This window comes from Magnolia sinica, chromosome 4 (genome assembly GCF_029962835.1).
Source record: "Magnolia sinica isolate HGM2019 chromosome 4, MsV1, whole genome shotgun sequence".
NCBI lineage: Eukaryota > Viridiplantae > Streptophyta > Magnoliopsida > Magnoliales > Magnoliaceae > Magnolia > Magnolia sinica.
The window spans coordinates 6655752-6681904 of record NC_080576.1 but is presented as its reverse complement, the minus strand read 5'-3'; the positions used below and the strand labels follow the sequence as shown (position 1 = coordinate 6681904).

The 26153-nt window shown below is 39.3% G+C and overlaps 1 protein-coding gene across 2 annotated transcripts; it reads right to left on the bottom strand.

Annotated features, from left to right (window-relative positions):
* Nucleotides 1–423: 423 nt before the first annotated feature.
* LOC131242280 (uncharacterized) lies at nucleotides 424–26153 on the bottom strand. 2 transcript variants are annotated; one of them, XM_058240827.1, is made up of 8 exons: nucleotides 25772–26152; nucleotides 19609–19749; nucleotides 9120–9347; nucleotides 6822–7029; nucleotides 3591–3727; nucleotides 1568–1648; nucleotides 913–979; nucleotides 424–826 (listed from the first exon to the last, which is right to left on the bottom strand). In XM_058240827.1, exons 1-8 carry the CDS (start codon nucleotides 26074–26076, stop codon nucleotides 542–544), a joined length of 1452 nt encoding a protein of 483 aa, XP_058096810.1. In that variant the 5' UTR covers nucleotides 26077–26152; the 3' UTR covers nucleotides 424–541. The 2 variants fall into 2 exon arrangements, with proteins under 2 accessions (XP_058096810.1, XP_058096811.1); XM_058240828.1 differs by lacking the exon at nucleotides 9120–9347 and having other exon boundaries at nucleotides 25772–26153.

Sequence of the window (26153 nt, the reverse complement as noted above, 5' to 3'; positions counted from 1 at the left end):
GACCTCTGCAAAGGAAAAGGTGCGACATTGTTTCTTCCAACTGCTTGCATAGATCACCTGTTGGGGAGGCTGAAGCCTCACTTCTGGAGCTAATCCTGGTTTAGAAATTTTCCTTTCATAGCCGTCCACATAAAAGTTGTGGTCCTTGGGGGGATGCCACTGGGTTCCAAACGCAGACCAGGAAGGAGTTCGAGCCAACTTTAGTAACAGCCCAAAAAAGGATTTTGCTGGCAAGACCAGATGTTGTAGCCCATCAGTTCAAAGTCCGGGCGCAACCAAGGCCTAGCATATGGTCCCATTGCCTGGTGTTGTTATTTAGAGTTGGGTCTAATCATCTTTCATCATAATAATTTTAGCAGTTGCCTGAATAACTCACACTGAACTTTGTTATAACTCAGGTACAATCCTCGTAGATATGGAAGATGCTGCAAATCAGAATTTCTACATGTTGACATACAACAATTAACTCAGAATATACAATTCCCTCTCTACCTAGAGGCGGAAAACAGCCACATTCCTTACTCCTAAAATGCGGTTAGCATTAATCATGTTTATCACAAATTGGAGGCACACCAAATACCCAGTCAAGCACGTTCAAGTATTTCGACCGGAACACCTCCCTTTCTTGCGCATAACAATGCATGATGATGGCTGTTGATATGCTAAATACAACTACATCGGCTCTCTTCAATTTCTTTGACTCTGGGAAATAACCTGCATCTGCCATGCATGTGAAGAAGCTTTCAATGGCACGTGCAAGGCAGTAGAGGGATATTTCGATCCTCCTGCTCTTCTTTTCAATTGACAATGCCAGGCCAGGAGGAAACTGCAACAGAGTAACTGATTTTCAGAGCAATGATATTGCAGGTGGGAGAGGGATTCAACCAAAGGGGAAATGAGGCAGTTGCATACCGTCCCCATCGCAACCATCGGGATGTTGCATCTCTTGAAAATCCTGAAAAGAAGGCATGTCCACATCCTGAAAACAAGACATGATGTGTATCACACTATCCAGTTAGAAGATGTTAGCTGACCTGGAGGCCTGGCAAGGCTATGATGATGATGACGACGATGACCCATCCTCACATGTAGTACACACGTACAGCTATCCAATTCTGGACCAACCAAATCATGGGGAGCATAGCTTGAAAATCGCACTTATCAAGCAATAATAACCATTTAATTGGTGGTTATCAAATGGATGGTTAAAAATGAAAGTGAGGGGCCTAAATTCAGTGGGCAAAATCAGATTGTAACTATCGTCTCCTCAGGCTTTTTGGTCATGCTCCTCCATTCACAACTGGGTTACCTCCATTTTTGGTCTGGAATGCTGTACAAATATGCAATGTGTATGGTGGATGACCGCCATTTTTAATTTGGTAGTGAAGTATCACTAGAGTTTAGCACAACTATTTAGCATTGACAATTCTCATATCATACACTTAAATAATTAGAAATTATAATTCAAGAAAGAAGATGATTTTATAAATAGGAGTTACAGGGAACATAACAAATAGGTGGATGGGAATGCAATGTTGCATGACATGCGAGGAAAATGAAAACTAACCAGGCTGATGAACAATACACAGAGAGAAACAGGCTCGATCTTGCAGTACCAAGAAGGCCCTTCCCAAAAATTGTATAAGGCCTGTTGTTATAAACATGAAAGCCAACTGAGAGTCAAGTCAAAAGGCCTGAGAAAGAGAAGCTTGTACATTTCCAACCGATACAAATAGTAAAAAAACATTGCAAGAAAGAAAAACAAAAGACAAATAGCACAGAACCAACCGTATGCAGATGATCACAATCCAAATTGCACGTTTTCAACCACAGAAAAGAGACAAAAAATTCATGCTACCATACATCTACACAAGCAAGAGCTAGGGAAACTAATTCCCAGGACTTGAGATGACATAGACAGCACTGACTAGGCACACATCTGCCAAGGAATTAGCTTTCATGTGGATATGCATTACTGACTGAAAGTCAAGCAAGAAGAACATCAGAAGTCTATATAAGGGCCTGTTTGGCAAGTTGCATTAGGTGGGATTAAGGTGGATGGAATTGTAAAAGTTATAATAAATGCATGTGTAAGGTATTGTCCCTGGTTGGGTGTATCCCATGTTTTCTAATACTATGTTTGGCATGTATACGTTAAAAAATAAATCCCAGGATTTACTTTCAAATTGCATTTGGATTGAACCTGGATGAAGCAAAAATCCATCCTCCTTGGATTAGTAATCCCATCTCACACTCCCTCCAAACATGTTACTCCGAATTTCAAAATGGGATTAGTAATGCAATCCCATTAAATACAACTTAATACCACTGTCCAAACAGACCCTAAGGATACTTGCGTGACCACCCAGCTCTTGGTTGACTTGGTGAATCATGTTGAGATATTTACCCATCACAGCTAGAGAGCATCAAGGGAATTTGAGAACAAAAGCAAACCATTCTAGTCAAAACCCATAGGCCCCGACATAACACAGCAAAATAGAACCATTATCTACTTCAACTGTCAAAATTAGCCTTGACATAGCCAATTGCAGAAGCACTAAACATCCTGAGATCTAAGCAAATGATAATAGTCAACATTGAGATCAATCTGCATATAGAACTACCTAAGATATTTGGGTTCCACCATATGTATGAAACTTCCACCACTGCTGTATTAATGAGATGGGATTAAGGGTTATAGTGACTTACTTTCTCAAGGGTTGGATCCCCTAAATCCAATGGTGGTGGACTCACAGAGGATACTCCATATCATGTGTTTCACTCCATAATAGGACCCAAGAAATTTTGTGTGATTGCAAAAGCCACTTCCTATGCAACTGCAGTGTGGCTAGAGTGAAAATAAAAGCCACAACCCACAGGGTTCACTCTCTCACTTGAAGCTGACGTGTTGGCACAAGTGTTTGTGATCCACAGGTATGGTCCAACATGCATCTTCAAGTAATGATTCTAGGAGAAAGAGGTATTTCATGGCATGCGATACACAAAGACATCCAAAACGGTGTAAAGATAAATGATCACGGATCTCTCACAAAGGAGAGTGGATATGAAGATGATAAACAGTCCCCAGACAAAATAAAAAACCACCTACTTGGGAAACAGAACCATTAGTGCTGGACAAGGTCACAACGTTTTTAGGTGACTTCGCTCTTGATCCACAAGTTTCACCTCATACCCATCAAGAGCATCATCATTCTACTCATTCATCCTCCTCTTCTCCAAAAAAAAAAAAAAAAACTCAGTTAGAAGAAAGAGATGCAACTAAGGAATATCGAGCGACCTTTTTCCTCTTTTTGAGAGGTTAAGGAATGTCAAGTGAACTCCAAACCAATATACTGAAATCTTAATAATGCATTACAAATGCATGCATCAATCATCTCTACCTGGATCAGTTATCCCTCGATCTATTACATGATAGAACAGTAATCTATGCATGGATAAAATTGTGGCAGTTATTTCAGTAAGATGGCATGGAAATCAACTAACCTATGATAAAATTAGAAAGCAGTGCAATAGCAGTTCAAGGGAAAAAAAAGGAAGAAAAGATTAGACGATGGCAAAAAGACACTAACCTTTTCAAGAGGTCTTGTCGATGAACTATTAGTGCAGGAATCAGATATACTGGAAGATAGACCGGTAATGCTCTTCCATAGGCTTGAATGAGAAAAGAAATAACATGTCTTGTGCAAGATTGATGCCCATGCACCATCTGCACAAAAGAGTAATAATAAGTACTGTTAATGCTGGAAGATCAATGGTAACCGGATAGAACAATGGTGGCATAAATGGAAGGAATCTTTGAATTATATAGTAAGTAACCATATAAGGCTCAAACACGATGATAGGCTAAAGATGTGAAGCTAGATATCCAGTATCTCCTAATAAACAGCTTGGAGTGTCCGTTTCAGAGACCATACTATAAAGATGACAATCAAATTGCCCTATTTCCCCTCAAACAAGGCCAAGTTAACTCCAAATTTGCAACGACCCAACAAAACACATTGAAGCAATTGTGAAGATAATATTTTACATTTTTTTCAATTAAAAACAGTATTTTTGAGCAATGGATTCCAGTAGCATTGGAAATAGAATTGCTGAGTAAGCAGGTATCTTCTGCTGTCAATGGAACATTGCATATAGCATCTAACAAAGTAAACTATAATGCATACCAACCTTCAAGAGGTATGCTAGATGAGAGAGAGAGAAAGAGAGAGAGAGAGAGAGAGAGAGAGAGAGAGAGCTTCTCTATGGAAGAAGTCAAATTGGCGATCGCTTCCTTAAGCGGTGATAAGGCCTCCGGCCCTGATGGTTTCAATATCCGATTTTTTCAGCAATTTTGGGAGATCATTCAAGTCGATGTCATGGATTTCCTGAAGGAATTCCACGAGAGAAGCAAACTTTCCAAAGATCTCCGGTCTTCTTTCTTAGCGCTTATCCCAAAGATCTTGGGTGCGGCCTCCTTCAACGAATTCAGGCCCATTAGTTTAATCAGGGGCCCTTATAAAATCCTGGCGAAGGTATTGGCTACTTGTCTGAAGAAGGTTATAGGTTCAGTTATTTCTCCCAATCAATGTGCCTTCATTCCGGGTAGACAAATAGTGGACTGCGCTCTAACCGCAAACGAATGCTTGGATTCCAGTCATAGATCAGGTTCCAAAAGCATTTTCGGTAGTCTGGACGTAGAAAAGGCCTATGATCACGTTGACTGGGATTTGGTGACAGATGGAGTAGGTGGATAGCTGAATGTATTGGTTCGCCACATTTTTCGATTCTCATCAATGGGTTCCCGAAAGGGTATTTCAAAAGTTCGAGAGGTCTGAGACAAGGAGATCCTTTATCTCCTATCCTTTTCCTCATAGTGGGTGAAGCCCTCTCAAGAATGTTACAGAAGGGCCAAGCAGCAGGCATTCTCAGTGGGATTTCAGTAAAAGGCATGAGTAGCCCAATATTGCATGTTCAATTCGCAGACGATACTCTGATTTTTTTCTGATGCCAATCCAGCCAAGGTGGATAATCTGCGCACCACGATCTACTGCTTTGAGGCAGTTTCTGGCCTTAGAATCAATATGAGCAGATCTAAATTATACGGGGTAAACTTGGAGGAAGAAGAGGTTTCACATTTCGCTTCGCATATCGGCTGCTCCTCGGCTTCTTTTCCCACATCGTATGTAGGCCTTCCGCTTTGCATTGGATCTCCTCCTAAGTCTCTATGGAACAAGGTCTCCATAGGTTTGAGAAATATCTAGCAAAATGGCAATGCCGCTTCCTATCTCGGTGTGGTCGTCTAACTCTAATCAAGTCCACCCTTTCCAACCTTCCCCTGTATTTTATGTCATTATATAGATGTCCGTCTTCAGTTCTGGCTTCTATAGACAGGCTAAGACGTGACTTCTTATGGCATGGGAAAGAGGACAAGAAGAGATTTCATCTTATGGATTGGAATCAGGTGTGCAAGCAATTTAAAGAGGGTGGAGAAGGTATTAAAGACCTTAAGAAGATGAACAGGGCTCTCCTTGGGAAGTGGATTTGGAGATTAGGGTCGGAAAGCGGCAGCTTATGGAACAAGATTATTAAGAGCAAGTACAACAGTTCGGCTGGCGGATGGTAGACCAAAGAGTCATCTGCTTACAGGGCTTCGGCCATCTGGAAAGGCATCCTTCGCTTTAAAAAGGATATCTTCAAAGGTATTGGTTTCGAGCTAGGAAAAGGTGATAGAATCCGATTTTGGAAAGATCCCTAGATGGGGGACAAATCTCTTGAAGATTCTTTTCCGACTTTGTTTCGTTTGGCCTCCAATCAAGATGCAGCTGTGACCGACTGTTTTTCTATTAAGGATGGCAAGATGGAGTGGAATCTGTGTTGCAGAAGAAATCTTGAGGACTGGGAGATCCCCGAACTGGCAAACTTGTTGGAATGCATCTATAAAGTCATCCCAAATCAGGAGATGGATGATAGAATCATTTGGAGACTGGATAAATCTTCCTCCTTCACGGTTAAATCTTTCTACAACCAGTCTTTGTCATTTCAATATCCTATTGCTGAGCAATCTTCTGCATATGTCTGGTATTATTTGCCCCCTCCCCCCCCCCCCCCCCCAAAGATCGTGGCATTCGGATGGTTGGCTGCTAAAAAGAAGATTCTCACTGTTGAGAAGGATGGTGCTCCCCAACATCTGTCTTTGCTGTATGAGGACCGCAGAATCGGTCGATCACTTACTTCTTGATTGCTCCTTCATCTCAAATATTTGGGCTGAGTTTCTCTCCTGCTTTCAAGTCAATTGGTGTTTTCGGGGCTCGGTGGATCTTCTCCTCAAAGCTTGGCACGGAATCAGGATAGGGAAGAAGAAGATGTAGATTTGGAGAATGGTCATCCTTGCTATCTGGTGGTCCGTTTGGGCAAAACAAAATGACATGTTTTAGGAATTGCTCTGATCCAGTAGAGGTCGTAGCTGACAAAGATAAACGTTTGGTGATCAAATGGGCCGTTTATGTTGATGATTTAATAGATACAGATTTTCTTTTTCTAGGAGTTTAATGGTCTCGCTATCTCAGTGGACTGTTTCTCCTGTTTCTGCTCTGGTGATATAGTTTAGCCAGCTTTCAGAGAGAGAGAGATGCATCTGAAGTTTTCCCATTATCTCATAATCACATTTAGTTGTGAAGTTTTCGGCACACACTTAATGAAATGAATGAGAAGAGGCAATCCATCAGAGAAAAGAAAAATTACATGTCTGTGTATAAAGAAAAAGTGAGACAGTCAATGTCCCAGAGAAAAGTATCGCCGAAAATTTTGGGAATACTTACAGAACAAGGAACTTTCATTTTCGGATCTAGCTTTATGTCAATGCCAACAGACTTGTAGTACTTCTCTATCCCCTCCAAATTACTCAAAGGCATGTTGCAGGCAATCTCTTTGACCCCTCGCAAAATAATAGCATCCTTGCCGCCATGTTTGTTAAGAAAGGACTTGTATGATGAAGGTAAACTGTCTTGTTTCAGTATGTATGAAGACCTGCACGCAATTATAACGAGCATGATTAAGGGATTGAAATATTCTTTCTAGGATTAGAGAGATCATGAGACGAGATAATATGGAGGTGCATATAAACAAAGATCCATATCCAAGAACATTGCACTCATAATATAAAACACCACATTTATCAAATACATGATAATGGTCCCACTGAAACACCACGTGTATATATATGATTTTTTTTTCTTGCACAAGGATTAACAACACTTCAACCTGAAATCAGACGTGAAGCCTATATTTGGAACTTCTCAAAAACACCTATTTGTGGAAACGTATCCAAGCAAGCTGATAAAACATCTCATGTAAATATCTGTACATACTTGTGAAGCATAAACAGTTCCAAACAAATAAAAATGAAGAGAATGGGGATGTGACCAACAGCTAGAAACCAATACGAAGGTATCATTTTCAACAACCCCATAAAACACGTAAAAATGGTGATAACAGAATATATGTTTGAAATAGAAAATAAATAATTTATCAGGAGAGCTTTGCTAAGCCTACATGTGCATACAAGGCATACCATCTACAATCCACCACATGCATGGCAGGTGCAATACCCTAGCCATCTAACAGGTAATACTGACCAATTAGATGTTGGTGAGCAAAAGTAAAGCTAGTCAACTCAGCAGGTGGGCAGTGGTATTAGGAATAGGTGGATGGGTTAGAAAACATTGGCCCTTTTTTTTTTCTCTAACTGTCCATATGTTCTATTGAATGTGGCCCATGTCACTGGAAGACTGACCTGATTCTTAGGCCAGGGAATCTAAATAGTGGTACCCCTCTGATGGATTGATTGGATCTCCTGCCTATGTGCCATGCGGGTTCATGTGGCAGGTACATGAGCTGCATTGTAATGCTGTCTGTGTCTTCGAGACACTTGAATCTGTCATTCACCTTCTTGTTCATTGTCAGTTCACGTACCAGATTTAGGGATGGGCCTTAAGGCAATTCAATGTGGCATGGTCCATGCTTAACTCTATCCAGCAACTATTTGAAACATGGAGGATTTGAGATCGTGTAAGTGTAAATTTCTTTGTGAGCTGTGCTTGGCTGTCCACTGGGCGATATGGAAGGAACATAACGGTCACACTTTTAACAGAATTTGTGCCTCCAACTCTGTTGCATCCTTAAGAGTTAAACGCCTTGTTTGTTCTTGGGCAGAACCAACGGATTATGTTATTCCAGAGTTTTAAATAGTTATGCTACATAGCTTGTAGCTTAGTCTTAGTCATGTGTAGCCTACGCTACATGATAATTTGCATATGTTACATGGTACATGGCTCACATTACAAGTTCTTCTTCACTACAATATTAAAATCAATTAATATTTTCAATGATTTATTACAATTTTCTTTTTCCAATAAAAAGTAGTTATTTTTTCAATGCTTTTAGTAAAAATAATATAAGTAACAGTATTAAATCAATTTCGTTGCTCTTTCTTTACCTTTATAGTTTATACTCAGTCATTACCCTTTCCTATTACTTTAGGTTGCGTTTGGTTGCACTAAATATCCTGAAATTTTGTTAAATTCCATTATCAATCATTCTAATTTGGTGCAGAATATCATGAAATTGATGCAGCCATGTGCGACCTTCATTAAAAATCTAAAAGTAGAGTGTAGCTCATGCTACAGGCTATGTAGCTTATGCCTCTCACTTCAAAGGGGTGAACACTACGCTACACGCTATTCGCTATTTAAAACAGTGTTATTCCTTCTGCAAGGGATTTCAACCACCTCATTTCATCAGCTCCCTTTTTGTATTAGCTCCATGCTTGTACTGGCCCCCAGGCCCTTTTTCTTTAAAAAAAGAAAAAGAAAAAACCTTATATTTCGATTAAAAAATTGAAGTGAAAGGTACGATATATGTTATGGTCATTTACTTGGCAAAGCATAACAGCAAAACGAAAAAAAAAAATGGAATAGTAAAATCAAGAAGTAGGAAAACAATAACAAATAAAAGTGAGAAGGTGGAAACAAAGTCTCAACATAGATCTCATTCAGAAATGCCATTCAGCATTCAGTCTTCACAAATTCAGTAGCAAGCTTCACAGACAGAATACATACAAAATTTGTGAAGAGGAAAGACACATAAGGAAAATATCTCCATGTGACCAAGTCAAAGGTTTGCAAATGTATCCAAACCGCTTGCTCTTTATTCCACAACGTGATGCCAATACAGCAGCACGCATGAGAGTGTAGATGGCCAAGCTTGTATGTTGTGTATTTGGTCCGGTCAAAAGCAGTGAAGGCCCAGCAATCAACCCTGCCAAGAGTGCCCTCCAGCTTGCAGTCCTACACCAAAATGAGATCTTAAGAACACTGCAAAAATGAATTGGAAGCAATTATATTGAAGTTCCTCTAGGAAAGTTTGGTCTGCATGAGTTATTCAGGATTCAGCAACATCTAAAAAGCTGAATTAACCTCACCACACACGAGAGAGAGAGAGAGAGAGAGAGAGAGAGAAGAAAATAAAAAAAGAGCTGCATAGAATAACAACAATTTTTTTCACACGCACTCACACACCCCACAAGTGCCCGCGCATTCACACCACAATGGGTGCTCGAACCCATGACCTCATGTTGAACTCGTGTGAGTCTACCACTAAGCCCTAGGGTGGCAGGCAAATAACAACATCATAAAATAATGTCAACCATTAGCATCATTTAAACCTTATCCCCATTAATTGGGGTCCGCTACATGAATTTGTTTTCTTCCATTCCACTCTGTCAAGGGCCATACTTAGACCATAGGTCATCAAGTCCTTTCTTACTACCTCCATCCATGTCCTTTTGGGCCTTCCCCATGCCCTTTGAGAGCCTTCAAGTTGTACCAACTCACTCCTAACCGGCCAAGCTCTTGGTCTCCATTGCACATGACCAAACCACCTAAGTCTACTTTCCCTCATCTTATTATCCATTTATCCTACTCAAAAGTTCCCTCTATTAAACCCATTTCTAATTCTATCCTTCCTCGTCTTGCCACTCATCCATCTCAACATCCTCATTTCAGCTACACTCATCCTCTAAACATAGTGTTCCTTCACTACCCAACATTCTATCCCATAAAGCATGGCTGGTCATATAGCTATCATATAAAACCTCCCTTCAATTTGAGTGGTACACCGTACATGACAATCACATAAAACTCCAAAGGCACATCTCCATTTCTTACACCCAGCTCGAATTCTATGGTTAACATCCATTTCAATCTCCAGTCTCATGAATTATTGACCCAGGTATCAAAAATGGTCATTTTGGGAAGCTTCTTGGCTAGCAAATTTAACTATGATTCACTCTTATTGTTGCTAAGATTGCACTCCATATACTCTATTTTGGTCCAACTAATTTTAAATCCTTTAGATTCTGAAGCACCCCTCCACAAGTCTAGCTTTGTATTTATGCTCTCCCTTGTCTTGTCAATTAAAACTATGTCATTTGCAAACAACATATACCATGGGATCTCTTACTACAAATGCCTCGTTAACTCGTCCATAACCAATGCAGAAAGGTATGAGTGCTCAATGGCGACTCCTGGTGCAAGCCTAATTGGGAACTCACTTGTCTCTCCACTAGAGGTCTTACATTTTTTATTGCTCCCTCATATATATCCCTAATCACGTCAGCCTGTCCTCTTGAAATTCCTTTGTTTCCCAACACACCAAATTAACTCTCTTGGAACCCTATCGTCTACTTTCTCTAAGTTAATAAAGACCATGTGGAGATCCTTCCTCTTTTCCTTATATTTCTTCAACAATTGTTTAAGTAGGAAACGAAACAAAAAATGATTTATTGATATATTCATCTCATGCCGTAGTCTTTGCTTAATCACCATCGCCTAAAGTTTCAAAGTATCACTCATAAGTTTAATCCCATGATATTTAGCACAACTTTGTATGTCTAATTTATTCTTATAAATAGGTAACACCGCACTTTTCTTTTAGTCATCTAGAATTTTTTCGATCTTATAATCTTGTTGAACAACCTTGTCAACCAAAATAACCCAATATTTCCCATACACTTCCAAACCTCTATTGATATATCTTGTTCAAGGGCCTCTCTTGTTTTCATCTTCTCAAAGCGTCTTTTACTTCTAATATCCTAATCTTACAAAAGTATCTATTACATCATATGAGTTTATGATTCCTTCTATCCCTTCGCTCTCAAAGTATGGAATTTTTATATTTGCAAATATAGCACCAATCTTGATTAATGGGAACTAGTTTATTGATTTCAGGGATCTGCATAATTCTTATTTTAAAAAAGCACATATTCTCTATGATAAGAATAGGATAGCTGGAAGACGGGAGTATACCCTCCCGAAAAAAAAAAAAAAAACCCACTAGGATACTAACATTCATCAATCCTAAATTCCCCAACCCAGGGATTTGCTTTGGAAAGAACATTTAGGGCCCAAGGGGATTTAGTCTTTAGGATTGGTGAGTCCATCTACCACCTGCAACCCAAATTCACAGATACACCAAGTTTAAAACATGGGAGCGTGAGCATTTCTCATATATATATATATTTATATATATATATATATGGGAAAAGGTATTATGCTCTCGACCTCACAAGTCCGTCCCATGAGGTCGAGCTGTGTGGGCCCCACTGTGATGCGTTTCGAACATCTACCCCATCAGTCAGATGCACCATTCCATCGTGGACCTAGGTCTCAAAAATCAAGTCAATCCGTGACTTGTGTGGGCCACAGCACATCCAGAAGTGGAGAGGAGCCGTGCACCATTAAAACATTCATAATCATTTTTTGGGCCCACTGAGATGTGGTTTGCAAATCCAGCCCATCCATTATGTGTGTCCCACTTGGATGAGGGTTCGGACCAAGTTTGACGCATGCAAATTTCAAGTGGGCCCCACCAAGTGCTTTTATATGTTTTAACGGTGTCTTCACATGATTTTACATGGTATGACCCACCTGAGTTCCGTGTACGGCTGATTTTTGGGATATCCTATAATTTAGAGGGGACCCCTCAAATGCACGGTGTTGATGATCGACACGCATCACGGTGGGGCCCACACAGCTCGACCTCACGGTAGCTTATCGTGAGGTCAAGCGCATAATACCTTTTCATATATATATATATATATATATATATATATATATATATATATATATATATATATATATATATAGGCTTCAGAACTTACTCGGCCCATAATTAAAAATCCAACTGGGTAGAGCTGGTTCCCTCCCTAACGATTTGTCGTCTATCACTGAAATCTCAACCGTTATAATGAAATAAGCACAATCTGGCGGCTAGAAAACCATTTACATTGCAGTTGTAGTGAAAGTGTTTGCACTTGATCATTTCCATGTATATGTACACACATGTACACACATAGCATTAATATAACCAGTGAATGAGGTCTACTAAGCCCACACATGTATATACAAACATGAATTCATGATAATGAATGATTAACAGATAAAAAGTCACTACGGTTGAACTAAGATAGGAGAAAGACATTAAAAATTCTATCCTAGATAATTCCTTTTCAAAGGTAGTTGAGGATGTGAGATAAACTATGGAGCATCTTATTAGAGTACTTCAATTGGTTGACAGTGATGAGAAAACACAATGTGTTATATCTATGAAGTCATAAGTAATGCAGGGGCATTTTCACACCGGGCTCAAGTGAGGTTGCCTGTGGGATGCAAGGGCCCACTCAGGGTGGGCGGCCTGTCTGAGGTGGGTGGCTCATGAGAGGCAGGCCCCACCCGTGTGATTTGGATGGCTTTTGTGAGGCAGTACCTATGTGATTTGGGGTTCATGAGGGGAGTTCGACCGATGTTCTAACCCATGAGATACCAATTTGATACAGGACCCCTATAGATGAGCCTAGGACCCATATAGATTGCATACCCATGTCTGTGTTCTATAGGCCTTCAAAGTTTGCATATGCATCTACACGACATACTCATGACTTGCATGTGGAGATTAGAAAAGGAATCAATATAACTAATGAAACATAAAAAATGATTGCTGACTCACACCATAGGTTTAAAGAGTTTGTTATGGGTGATGAAGTCATGATTAAAATATGTCCAAAAAGGTTTCTATAGAGAACCATAAAAAAATTACAAGCCCATAGCGCTAGACCATATAAAATCTTTAAAATACTGGGTTCGAATGCTTACTTGATAGATCTTTCACCTAACATGGGTATCAGTTCTACATTTAATGTGGAAGATCTTGTACCATTTCATGGACATTCCCCTGACCCTCAAATGAACTTTGATGATGATGCCCCTAACCTGTCCCAAAATCCATGGCCATTACCTAACCCATCTTCTCAACCTTTACCATTCATACCATTCATACATATGAGAAGAGAGGATATGAAGGATATCTTAGATGAAGAAGTGGTTTCCACATGACATGGCGGTTACCAGGAGTATCTTGTCAAGTGGAAGGGCTGACTAAAATCAGACAGTATGTGGATCACAAAGACAAAGCTTCAGTGACGAGACCTGAATCTCCTCGAGTATCACTGCAACTTTATTTCGCCAGAGGCGAAATCTCCTCAACCGAGGGGAATTGATGGGGACATCAGAGGACCTACTCGAATGTACCAGAGACGGAGACGACCACCCACATTAGCGTAACTTTCTTTGTGGATGGGAGACGAGTTCCAGATGAGGCCCACCAGGCCATTTTGAAGACCCCACATGCATTGGACATGCATCAGGAAGACATCACTTTGGGATGATGCATGTGGGCTGCTTAGGAGATTATTTAAGTCGTAAGATTTCTATTTCGTATCGATCCAACCTTTGGATCTTGTTGATCAGGCCATCGGGCCACCAAATCTTCTTGATTTGAGCCCCTTGGACTCTAATATTGCTTTCTTTATGTTTTTTATTTTTATTTTTAGGAGTTATTTGATAGTTGAGATTGATAATATATGTTTTAATTTTCTTATTTTAGATGATGGGCCACTTCACTTGAGCGAGTGGCATAGTTGTAATTATGCTGGATTTAATTCTGAATTTTTAATTATAAAAGCACGAGGGGGTGGAGTTCCAACCCGAGTGGAGATTTGAGAAGAAAAAAAGAAGAGAAAAGCTCTCTCGTGTGAAGGAATTTTCTTTATTATTTTATATGGTTTAAAAAAAAAAAACCCTCCCCTTCCAATTGAATCATGGAGGGGTACAAACTTGTTTGGTGGTAGATTCCCCAAGGTATTCTTCTTACATCCTCTCTCTCTTCTTCGAAAAGGTATTCTTCTTCTTCTCTTGTCTTCCTCTTTTCCCTCCCATCACAACCTTCTAAACTCTAAATCTTAAATTTCTTATTTTCCCCAATTTTAAAATCCCCAATTCCCATGAATCCTAATTTTCCTAATTTCAGATTTTCCGCTTTCCTTACCCTAATCATAAAACCTACAAATCTGTCCATTGAGTGTGGAACGGGCCTATGCTAAATTGGAAATTCTATCCTTCCATTGATCCTAGTTTTAATTGATTTATGTGATTTCTTAGCATGCAGACATATGATTTTGGTTAAATCAGATTTTATTTCTTATTGTTTACTCTTAATTAATTGGTAGGTTAGCATCTTTTGTTAATTGAATTACTTTACGGACTCTTTCATAATCTCCACGTTGCATGCTAGCATGAAATCATGTGTCCTGCATCAATAAGTCAAGCCAGAATTCCAATTCAAGAGATTCATAATGGAGTTAAATTAATAACCTTTATAAACAATTATTAATTGAAGATTGTGTGATCAACTAAATCACCCACTTCATACATATGCACAATATCTTAATATGGCATATCATTTTCGGACTGATAACCAGTGGGAAGTTGTATAAACTTCTATTTTATCTTTTAATAACTCTTTTAATTACTCTCAAGTCCCTAATTTTCAAACTTTAACATCCCATTTGAATGATTTTTAAGATCTAAAATGAATTTGAAGCTTGATGATTTGCATTAGTCGTCTAGTAGATAATGATGATGATAAAATGCAAGTTGTTAAAAAAGTAATTAAGTAGTATGAATTAGACAACGGTTAGGAGGAGTGAGTTTATACAAGTTGAAGGCTCTAAAAGGGCAAGGGGAAGGCCGAAAGGCGTGGGTAGATGTAGTAAGAAAAGACTTGACGAGCTATGCTCTAACTGAAGTTATGGCCCTTGATAAAGTAGAGTGGTAGAAAAGGATTCATGTTCCCAACCCCGATTAGTTGCATAAGTCTTTGATGATGACGATTATGTGGTATGAATTAAGTACATGTTACATTCGTCTTATTATTTTGTAGATTTATTAGTAGACTAATACTCATCTAAACTTCCACAATAATATAGATAACATCGCAATATTTTCGTTATCACAACATGGGCAATATCGAGACCACAATCTTTCATTTCCTTTCCAGTTGTCAATGATTTCTCGGCAAAATATCGTGTGTCGTCGATATTCTGAAATATCGATAGATGTTTGGATGGTTGGATAGATAGATGGTATTGATGGGATGGTTGGACTAATTTCTTATGACAACAAATGCTTTTAGGCTCCCACTAAATGGAAACTTATCATGCATACATTCTTTTTACAATTTTTTTATTCCTAAATATGCAAATATGTGTATTTTAGCATCTGTTGAAGTTTCACTAAAATTCCACCATTTTTCCCATGTTTCCCAATGTTTTCCCATATTTCCGGTGATTAATGATATTATGCAATATTGATATTGTTTCCATATCCCCAACCAGCAAAACTTGTAGTGATACTGATACTTTGAACACTAATTGCGGATGTATTGCGATATATCGATGCATTGTGATATTTTGCCAAAAACCTTTCATCAAATTCCCTCGTATTGCCAAAACATGATATGCATTATCATATGTGTTGGCAATACATTATAATACATTCGCCTACTAGAAATTCAAGAAAAAAGAAAACCCACAAAAATCCATTTTCTCCTAATTTTTTTGGGGGGAATATGGTTTTATACTTGATTGTATGATTTGTGAATTATATGGACTCGTTTTGGATATAATTACATCACTTATGTCAGACAACGCATAGTTTAGGACCATATAATAGGAAATTTGTTGTGCATACTTTTTTTGTGATTTTTTGAATTCTAAGTGTGTAATTTGTCTCTTTTAATATATCATAAAGTCTCATTGAAAAATTCCATCACTTCTTCGTTTTCACTTAAACAATGATACATTCCCCGATACATGCAATATTTGCCATTTGATACTAATATGTTTCCATATCCCAAGGGTGCAACAGGTGCATCGATACTGATATTTGAATAACTGGGGACAAGACAACTTCTAGTATAGAAGATCTAATTATCTTTATTGTCAACTTTCTATGCATACTTTTAAGTTTCCATCTTTATCTTGTTATCAAATTCAAACTTATCAAAACACTATGTTAAATCATTCTTATTAAATGCTTTGTAGCAAAATAATAACAATTATTAGCAAAATGATAACTATTATTCTCCTATCTTACAAAGACTAGTCATTTCACGTTTTAAGTCAAACTTGTACATTTTCAAACTTCGAAAGAAATGGGAATACATTTGAACAAATTGGAATTATTTGAAGTAACAACATTTGAATGATTTGGTACATCCCACTACAATGTAGATTAAGAGATCGGCAAATGAATAGGTCCGAAGAGTATTATGACCCAATTTCTCTTGATAATATCATATCATCTTAGATAACCCAAGTCACCAACTGAGAATTGAGTAAAACCTACCATCAAAAACCCAATTTCTCTTTATATTTTTTTAATATTAAAAGATCTATAGTTATATTTTATCTTCTAGGTGATTTTGCGTCATGGATGATTATGATCCTAACCTTCCTAGAATTGAAGGGAATGTAGATGACAATGGTAAGCAAGTAGATAAAAGTGACAGAGTTGATCATGGTAATCTAATTCTTATATCCAATTATGACTAGGATTAGGAGCCATTGATTGAATCATCATGTCGAATTAACATTTTAAAAAATAAAAGTTTGAATTTTGGGTTGCAATGCTCGTTAGGCTAAAAAGTTGAATCTTTTGAATTTTTCTTTCATTTTAAGATTTTTATTGATAATTTTTATGTTATTTATTGTTTATATATATTTGTACCACTTGACATAGTGCCATTCCAAGTCCAAAAACTTAAAAGAAGAGTATGTCTCTTAAGTCAATTTAAGCATTTTGCAAATTTGGCCTGTGAAAAAAGCCTAAATAATGGTATTGGTCAAATAGATGGTTCAAATTGATGATGGGACCTATTTTTCATAAATGATCTAAACCATTGATTTCTTAGGATAAAAAAGTTAAAGAGTCATCTAGACGTTGGTATTTTTGTCAAGCGCCTACAAAGTGTGTTCCAAATCAATTAATTGGGTTATACATGTGCCCAAATGTATGTCATAGCACTAGACCATTTTTCTATAGTGTATATTTTGATTGCAACTTCCAATGGACAAAATCCCTTGATATGAAGATAAAGATGGTCTTACTGGAGTTATGATATTAATTTCTTAGCTAACTTCAATATGAATCACAACCAATAGATAATTCAGACCAATTATTGAACCATCCATATGTTTAATGCACTTACCAATTGTTTGCACTAGATTGCCCATATGAAATTCAATATGGCCCCTGGAATATGGCAAATGTAAATCAACTATTGGAGCATCAAATTGTCTTCATTGGTCAACATCTTCACCTTTAAAAAAAAAAAAAATCAACATGACCAATAGAAATGATCAAGATCTTCATTGATCATCCATCCAATCAGCCACCTAATAATGCTCATGGCTAAAGGATGACAATGGTTGAATAATCTTAACCATTTCAGCAATGGCCTAGAAACTAGAAGTAGCTAAACAGGACAGATCAGTAAATCGTGCACTACTTGTTCGACTCTCTCTTTTTTTCAACAAAGCAGTTGCCGGCTGCTAACAGGGCCTTTGTTCTTACACACCCTTGTGTGTGTGAAAGGCCTCAATGAGTGAGGCGCATGGTGCATGCCTTTACAAACAATGAAGTTATTATAACATGTGCATCATAAAGTTCTATGCAGTTCCTGACCATATACATGGCAAACATGTTGATCAGGACTATTGACCAGTTGCCAGTGGACCACAACATGGATTGGCTATAGTCCAAAACTGCAGTTATTTGATGACTCTTGTTAAAGTCCCTTGATATACATTGATACACTTACACTCGCACGTGCGGGGGAGTGTTAAAGTCCCTTGATATACATTGATACACCACATCTAATGGCTTGAGCTTTAGAAGCAAGTGGTTGTTTAACAACTCTAACCATCAATATGTTGTGAGTTTTGTCAGTTGATGTAGATTGTTGCTCTGGTTTTTGTGAATCGCCCCTTTCTTCAGGCCACTAACTAGATGACCAACATAGTGATATCTTCTTGATATATGGGATATGAACCACCTATATGGTGTACTGCCAAAGCAGAGTCTTTATCACTGCTCATGGTGCCATGTGTACAATTGGGTAGTCTCATAGTTCCTCTTACAAAAACACCCCGAAAGAACCCACACCAAAACCTCAATACCATGCTAATGATCCACTACCACATAGATACAAAACAACAACCACCACTAATTCTTCATCCAAACAAAAATCAAGTCTTTTAGGTACCAAACAAGGGTGTAGGGAAAAAAAGGAGGAGAAATGCTACTGATGCAGCTCTCGTCATAGATGTTATATGCTGTTCCCTCCTCATGGTACACATGGCAAGCATCTCTTGGTATTGCTGCTGTTGATCTGGCAGCCACATTTGGATCAGCCAGATGCCAAAAATTGCAGTGATTTGTCAACCCTGACCATCCAGTTGTGGTGAGTGACCATTGCTGCCTCTAACTGTTCCTTTCGCATATGGCAGCCATGAGTTCATTTTGTCTCGGCCATGACGGAGGATTGCCAGCATGTGTCACCCAACTAGGGCCCCCATGCTGAGAAGTTCAGGTGATCAGTACCATCCATGTCATAGATCGCAGGCTCTATGGGACAGGCTATGGGACACTGTAAGAAAATTGTGTTGTACTGATGATTCTGTCCATCACTATGTCAAGATGAATTAGGAATATTGAAATGAAAATATCAATTGAATCACACTTGACTCCAAAAAATCAAAGAACGGAATCATCATTGAAGCATGATTATTGAACCATATTTCTCTATCATAGCACCAACAACCCGGGCAGTTCAAACCATCGGACCATCTCAGCAAGTGGGACCCAATGGGGCAAAACTGGCAATCCTAGTCATGACATTGGAAGAAAGAACTCGGATGCCACAGTCCAATTCCCTTGATTTTTTGGTGCACAGCCTATCCACATGGTGGCCCAACAGTTCACAAGTCCCAATGGCCACATGGGCCATGCCGAAGAACTTCATGGAACTTCTACAATGAGAGAAGCATATTAGCATCTATCTGGAAAATATATATATATATATATATATACACAAAAACTGAAAAATCTGGGGGGAAAAAAGAAAAGAAAAGAAAAAAGAATGGTGACATGCCTACTTTCCCCTCCAAAAGCAGCAACACACTCATCAACAGAAGCAAATGTACCCGCAAACGTGCCGAGAAATAGGCCGTATTGCATTGTCTCCTTCACAGCCATCACCACTGCTTCAATATTCGATACAATCCCCACCTTCCTGTAACCATTACCACCAAATAAAGTATACAATGAGAAAGAGAGAGAGATGCTCATGTGCAACCGCTTGGACAGCAAGTCACCGTCCATCCAGTGGATAACTTCCAACCCATCATGTGAGTGCAACATCCACCTTGTCCAATAAGTTGGCCCCACCATAATCAGCCCCATCCACTCATCAGGTGAACCACGCCATAGAAAATAATGTATAGCTATTGATAAAGAACAAAGTACAAGTACAGTCTTGATGATTGGATGGAGCTGATTTTCACACAAGGTGATCCTCATGGTAAGACATTGTAATTTAGACTGGTTCGATGTTGCATGCACCTGACATGTTGAAAGTTATCTACTACTGGGCAGATGGTAATTTATTGTCCAACCAGTTGGACATGAGCATTTCTGCATATGTGTGAGAAAATTTTAGGGGCCATTTGGATGCTTGTAAAATCGTTTAGTAGTAAATGGTTTGCAGGTAACGACATTATAGGGGCCACTCGGCTTTATAAGTTACAGGTGCATGGGAAAATGACATGTTTCATATTACAGGTAATATCTTTACAGCCTCACGGCTAGTTTTTTTTTTTTTTTTTTTTTAAAGGACTATAAACAGAACATCTCTCTCTCTCTCTAATGAGGACATCACATTATGTAAGCCTTTGCACACGTATCAGAGGATGAGGGGGGCTCCGGCCTCTCTATGGCTAGGCGAATATCCGTGTTGAAGACCCCATAGTGAATGTATGAGTATCTAGAAGACCCCATACTAGGAAGATGCATATGGGCTGCTTTAGGGAGTGATTTGGACTGTTGGATTTGAGGGACGCGACGATCGGATCGTTGGATCACATGGATTACATGATCGAGCCGTTGATCGTGGACCATTTTTCATCATAGGACATATATATGTTTTAGGATCTGGTTTTATATTTGATATATACTTTTAGACACTTTATGAGTGGTTTTATATGTTTTTTCTTAGACCAGGATTATTTTGGTAAAAAGACATAAAGCATGGACTATTTTGTAATTTTCTTAAAGCTCTTGAGACTATATTGGTTGGGGAGTATGTGTAGCTCTCTCTAATGGTGGATTTCTAAAAAAATACAACAAAGCTTCTTTGTTTCTTCTTCTTCATGCGATGTGAAGACTTGTTCCATACAATTTGAAACGAAGATCGATGCGATGCCCATCTTCAATCATAGGAGTGCGAGGTTTCCAGTTATCAACCATTGATTCATTCTTTTTTCCTTCGAGGTATTTTGTAGAAATCTCATATTCTTTTCACCCCAAGCCATTCAAAACTCTTCCAAACATCTTCCCTTCTTCCCATTACCCTTTCCCATCAAACCCCTTTACCGCGAGCCAAACCCTACCTGTCTGAGCCCCACATGTGTGACCATACGGCCACACGTGCAAGCCCCACAGTTGGTTCGTACGGCCCACTTTTCCTTCCCCCTTGCATCTTTGATCCTTCCTTCAAAACCCCATCATCCCTTGTCCGGAACTCTAACCCTAACCCTAAAACCCCAAATCTCCCAATTTCCCCAAATTTCCAAACCCTAGATCTCAAAATACTTCAATTAACATCAAATCCCTAATTTCCTTACATCCAAAACCTTATTTCCCATCTCATAATACCTAACTCCTTTAATCCATTCATCTAATTCCCCAATTTAGCCTTAATTTCATCATTTTTCCCTAAACTTCCGTAACCCTAGCTTCACCCACACCCGAATCTAATAAACCCTAGGTAGTATTAGACATTCTCATTTCCAATAGATATAACCCTATGATATTTGAATGTCTCTACATCCATTAGATCCTAGTTTTCCATGGTTAATGATCATGCAGGACATTGCTTGACAACTTAGGCTTAAACTATGCATGCTTTCCTCTTAGAATCTTGATGTTTGTGATGACATTAGCAAGATTTGTGATTTTTATTAGTTAATTTAATTTTTCTGATTGATCTCACACATCTCTCTCTCTCTCTCTCTCTCTCTCTCTCTCTCTCTCTCTCTCTCTCTCTCTCTCTCTCTCTACTTACCTACCTCCAATCAACGACTAGTGACCCATTTTACATTCATTGATATTTCTTATAGAATGCTCGTGAAGAGCATTTAATATCTAAAATCTTTTGTTTCATAGTCAAACTGATGGGGACATCACGCGCCCACGTGCACACGCGCATGCCCCCTACGCACGTACGCCAAAAGGAGGACCCCGCCGTCGATCTGGATCGATGACGAAGCTCAGGGAGGGCCTCCTAGTTAGGAGACGAAGTTTTGATTCAAAAGAGTGGACCCCACCATGGGATCTCATGATCGTATCCCACTAGTCGGATTGATTTCATATTTTAGGTTTTGCTTATTGTTATTATTTAGAACATCAAAAACGCTTTAAATTTCTTTGTTTGGTTTTTATTTTAGTTTACTTCGTCGCCAAGTAATAGGTTCCGCACATGGCGCGAGTTTTGTGGTATAGGATTTTCCTATAAATAGGCACCCCTTGTAGTTCTTTTGATTCACTGAAGATTAATAAAAATTCTGCATTTTCCTACTCTCTGAATTGTGAAACCTAATTAGGTGCGAAGCCCTCCCTTCATCGAAGGGTTAACTACCGTGGTGCGAAGCCACATCTATTTCGATTAGCCCCCATCCATCGCGATCTCTACTACCCATCTTCTACCATCCCTTCTTCTCATCTCACCCCATTATCTACACTTCGAATCAATCATCTATTGCAGCAATTCTCCTCTCCACAACAGAATTTCAGAATCTGGCCCTACAGGAGGGCTAAAACTTCGGCAGAGAACCATGCACAAACCATATATCGGATCGAACTGAGATTTGGGAGTTTTGGAGTCCAAGCCTGGCCGACCGGGGCCAAGATGGCCTTTTTCTGAATAGTGGGCCCCACACACGTGCGGCCGAGATCACACGCACGTGCATTAGACCATTGTTGTTGTCCATGCGTACGGTACTTCTCTGGTTCGTCTCTCTCCTCTCTTTCACTCCGCTTTCACCCAAAATCCCTAAATCTAACCTTAAATTACTCAAATCTCCAAGTTTATGCCCCTTTTCTTACCCTAGGGTTCCCCAAATTGGAATTTCTAAATCTCTTGGATTAGGGACTGATTACTATGCATGTGTGGATGATTATTTCTTATCTTTGAGTATCGTTTTGTTCATAAATTTTATTGATCCAGCCCTATCATGTGTAGGCCTGGACTCGCATAGATTCCCCTTAATTGAATGTTTGGACTTTCATGTGGGATATGGAATTTGTGTAATTGTTTCTGAACTAACGTGATCTTAAGCCTGAAATCTCACATATCATATTTACTTTTCATGTCCTGCATCACAAACCCCAAGACTTAGGAAAAAAAAAAGAGTCATTCCCACTATATAAGGAGATGAAGACTATATATAGAGAGAGGACAATGCTATGGGAAACATATCAAGCACTCCCTCGAAACTGCGGAAGAGGATGCCCAACCACATCATAGAATGGATGGCATGTCAATATCCCCGTTGCCCTTTGGAGGATTTGGATCATACACAATTAGACGATGAGATTTCGAATGGGATATCTACAAGCTCAACAAGTCAAGGAAAATGCTCCTATAAATGTGAAAACATCATATCTGAGGTCTGCAAAGAAGAAGAAACTGACTCCCCATAGGAGTGTGATGCAAAGATTGGACCACCTCTGCAACACAATAAACAGATATGCCGAAAGGGTAACAGAATTGGCAAGAAAGGCATGGGGGAGTTGCAAAATCTCTCAACCATCACTAACAATATGACGTGGAAGGCCTTCATTTACTTTACAAGATGACCAAATTTAGCGGAGTCGTTTGTTAAAGTTCATCCTGAATTTAAACATATATGGCTGGAGAAGAACATTCTGTATAGGTTTTTTTCTAGCCCACCTAATGCTTGGTTTAATGTAAGTATCGGCCTTAATCTTTATTGGTGTTGAAAGAAATTTTTGTACATAGTTGAATAAGCAGTATAGTTGAGTGTCTAAGATATTAGATCTAACCCATGTTAGAAGGCTCAAACGCTATATGCCCCTGCATTAATCACCCTCGATGAGGAGTCTCGAACACGAGACCTCCTACTCTAATACCATTTTAATGCAAGACAATTAACCACTTGCTCTAAAAGCTCAAATTGATAGAGCATGGCAAATCAATCCTTTATCCCATAGCCCAGGCCCCACATCTCATGGGTTAGGTCCTCGGTTGAACCCCCTTGTGGGCCCCACATCACATGAGTACTACCTCACACGGGCCACCCACCCCGAGTGTGCCCCTACATCCCACAGGCCACCCCACTTGAGCCCGATGTGAAAATGCCCTTGCATTACCTAAGGTATTTTCTAGGGAATAAGGTGGCTCAGTCAATTGCATGGATAAATTTGTCCTAGAGAAAATATGTGTTGGACCTATTAGAAGAAATTGGACTCTTGGGGTGTAAACCATGTGACATTCCAATGGATCCAAACAACAAACTTTCTAACGATCACAATGAACCATTTGAAGACCCAAAACGATACAAAAGACTTTTGGGGTGTAAACCATGTGACTTTCCAATGGATCCAAACAACAAGCTTTCTAACGATCAAAGTGAACCATTTGAAGACCCAAAAGGGCACAAAAGACTGGTTGGGAGACTTATTTATTTGACTATTACTCGGCTAGATATTTTGTTTGCAGTTGGAATGACGAGTAGGTTCATGCATCAACCAAAGGTCCAGTACTAGGAAGCGGTCATTTAGATCCTTCAGTATCCAAAAAATGCTCATGGTAAAGGTCTTCTCTACAAATCTCATGAATACCTAAACATATGACGATGTTGATTGGGCAAGCTCTATCACATATAAGAAGCTCACAGTTGGATGCTATACTCTTGTTGGGGAAAACTTGATAGGTTTGCCTATGTAGCCATTGCTTCAGATATCTTGAGGAAACAATTTCCTATGAGCCCCGATGACTCCTAACGGACTTCCCTGTACTCAAAGTGAATTGTCTAATATAGTGTCGCTAAGTCAAGTACCAAAACAGAATATAGGGCCATGGGTCATATGTTGTTTATGAGTGATTGTGGTGACGATCACTTCTATAGGAACTTCTACTCTTCAGTGGAGAACCAATGATTCTATATTGCAATAATCAAGCAACATCCTTCAAAGCCAATAATCCAATTTTTCATGAACGGACAAAGCACATAGAGGTGGACTGCCACTTCATTAGAGAGAAGATAACATCGAAGGAAGTTCTCACCCAATACGTTCCATCTAACGCTCAATCAACATATTCACCTAGCCTTTGTCATGTACACAAGTATCGTTTATTAGTAGCAAGCTACGCATGTTTGGTATATATGCTCTAGCTTGAGGGAGAGTGTTGAAAGAATTTTCTATGCATAGTTGAATGAGCAGTAAAGTATAGTTGGATATATAAGAAGATATTGGGCCCAACCCATGTTAGAAGCCCGACTCCTGTATGGGCCCGAGACATGGTTTGTACACAGAACATTTCTTAATAAAAGGGAGTGAGCATGGTAGGGTTTAAACCCATCTCATCTCCTCACGTTTTTCTCTCCCCTTCAAAATGTGCTCCTCTCTTCCCCTCTCTTGATTTTCTTCTCCTTTATCTTCTTGCCTTGCTGATCATTAACGTCCTTTGAGACATTTTCAATTGGGATGGGCTCAACCCAATAATCAATCTTAAATCAAGCCTTTATATGTCATTTGAAAATTTTATAGAGATTTACCGCCTGAAGCTCTCTCTAATGCAAATAACCCATTACAAGCTATAAACACTTTATTGAGTTATGCAAAGACAAATAAGCATTTACCTATAAACACCTTACAACTTAAAGCTAAACAGGACGGACCATAAACACTTTACTCCTTAAACTCTTTTCAGGCATCCAAATGACCCCTTAGATTCCTTCAAATTAATAATAATAATAATGAAGATGGAAGAGATGAATTCCATTCGATCTCACCTAGCAGAAGCTGAGAACCTACGGCTTCTCAGCCGAGCTAAGATGGAGAAGGCAGCGAGGCCGCCTTTCAGGCCTGCACCAATGACAAAGCCCTTTCCTGCAGCTGTGATACATCTCCAGAGCTTCTCCCAATCCCACACAGATCTCGGAAAGGAGAAGGAATAAAAAGGCGAATGTGGAGATGGAAGGTCGACCGTCCGGCAATGCGGGCAGCTCCTGTCGTCAGATTCCGGCGAGTTCTCGCCGGAGGAAGAGCAAGCGCAAAGGCTGACCGTGGCGTCAGCCACGTCGGCATCCAGCGACATGGAAGCAAATAGAGTAGGGATACGGAGGGCATAAAAAGGGGATATGAGGAGAAGATGGGTGAGAAAGGCTTCAAAAA

What these genes read in the sequence shown, in the direction of transcription:
- LOC131242280 (XM_058240827.1), bottom strand. Translation starts at nt 26,076, where the DNA reads ATGTCGCTGGATGCCGACGTGGCTGACGCCACGGTCAGCCTTTGCGCT. An exon ending in AGGTTCTCAGCTTCTGCTAG is followed by an intron (nt 19,750 to 25,771) that starts GTGAGATCGAAT and finishes TAATGGTTACAG; the next exon opens with GAAGGTGGGGATTGTATCGA. An exon ending in AAATGAAAGTTCCTTGTTCT is followed by an intron (nt 3,728 to 6,821) that starts GTAAGTATTCCC and finishes TCTTTTGTGCAG; the next exon opens with ATGGTGCATGGGCATCAATC.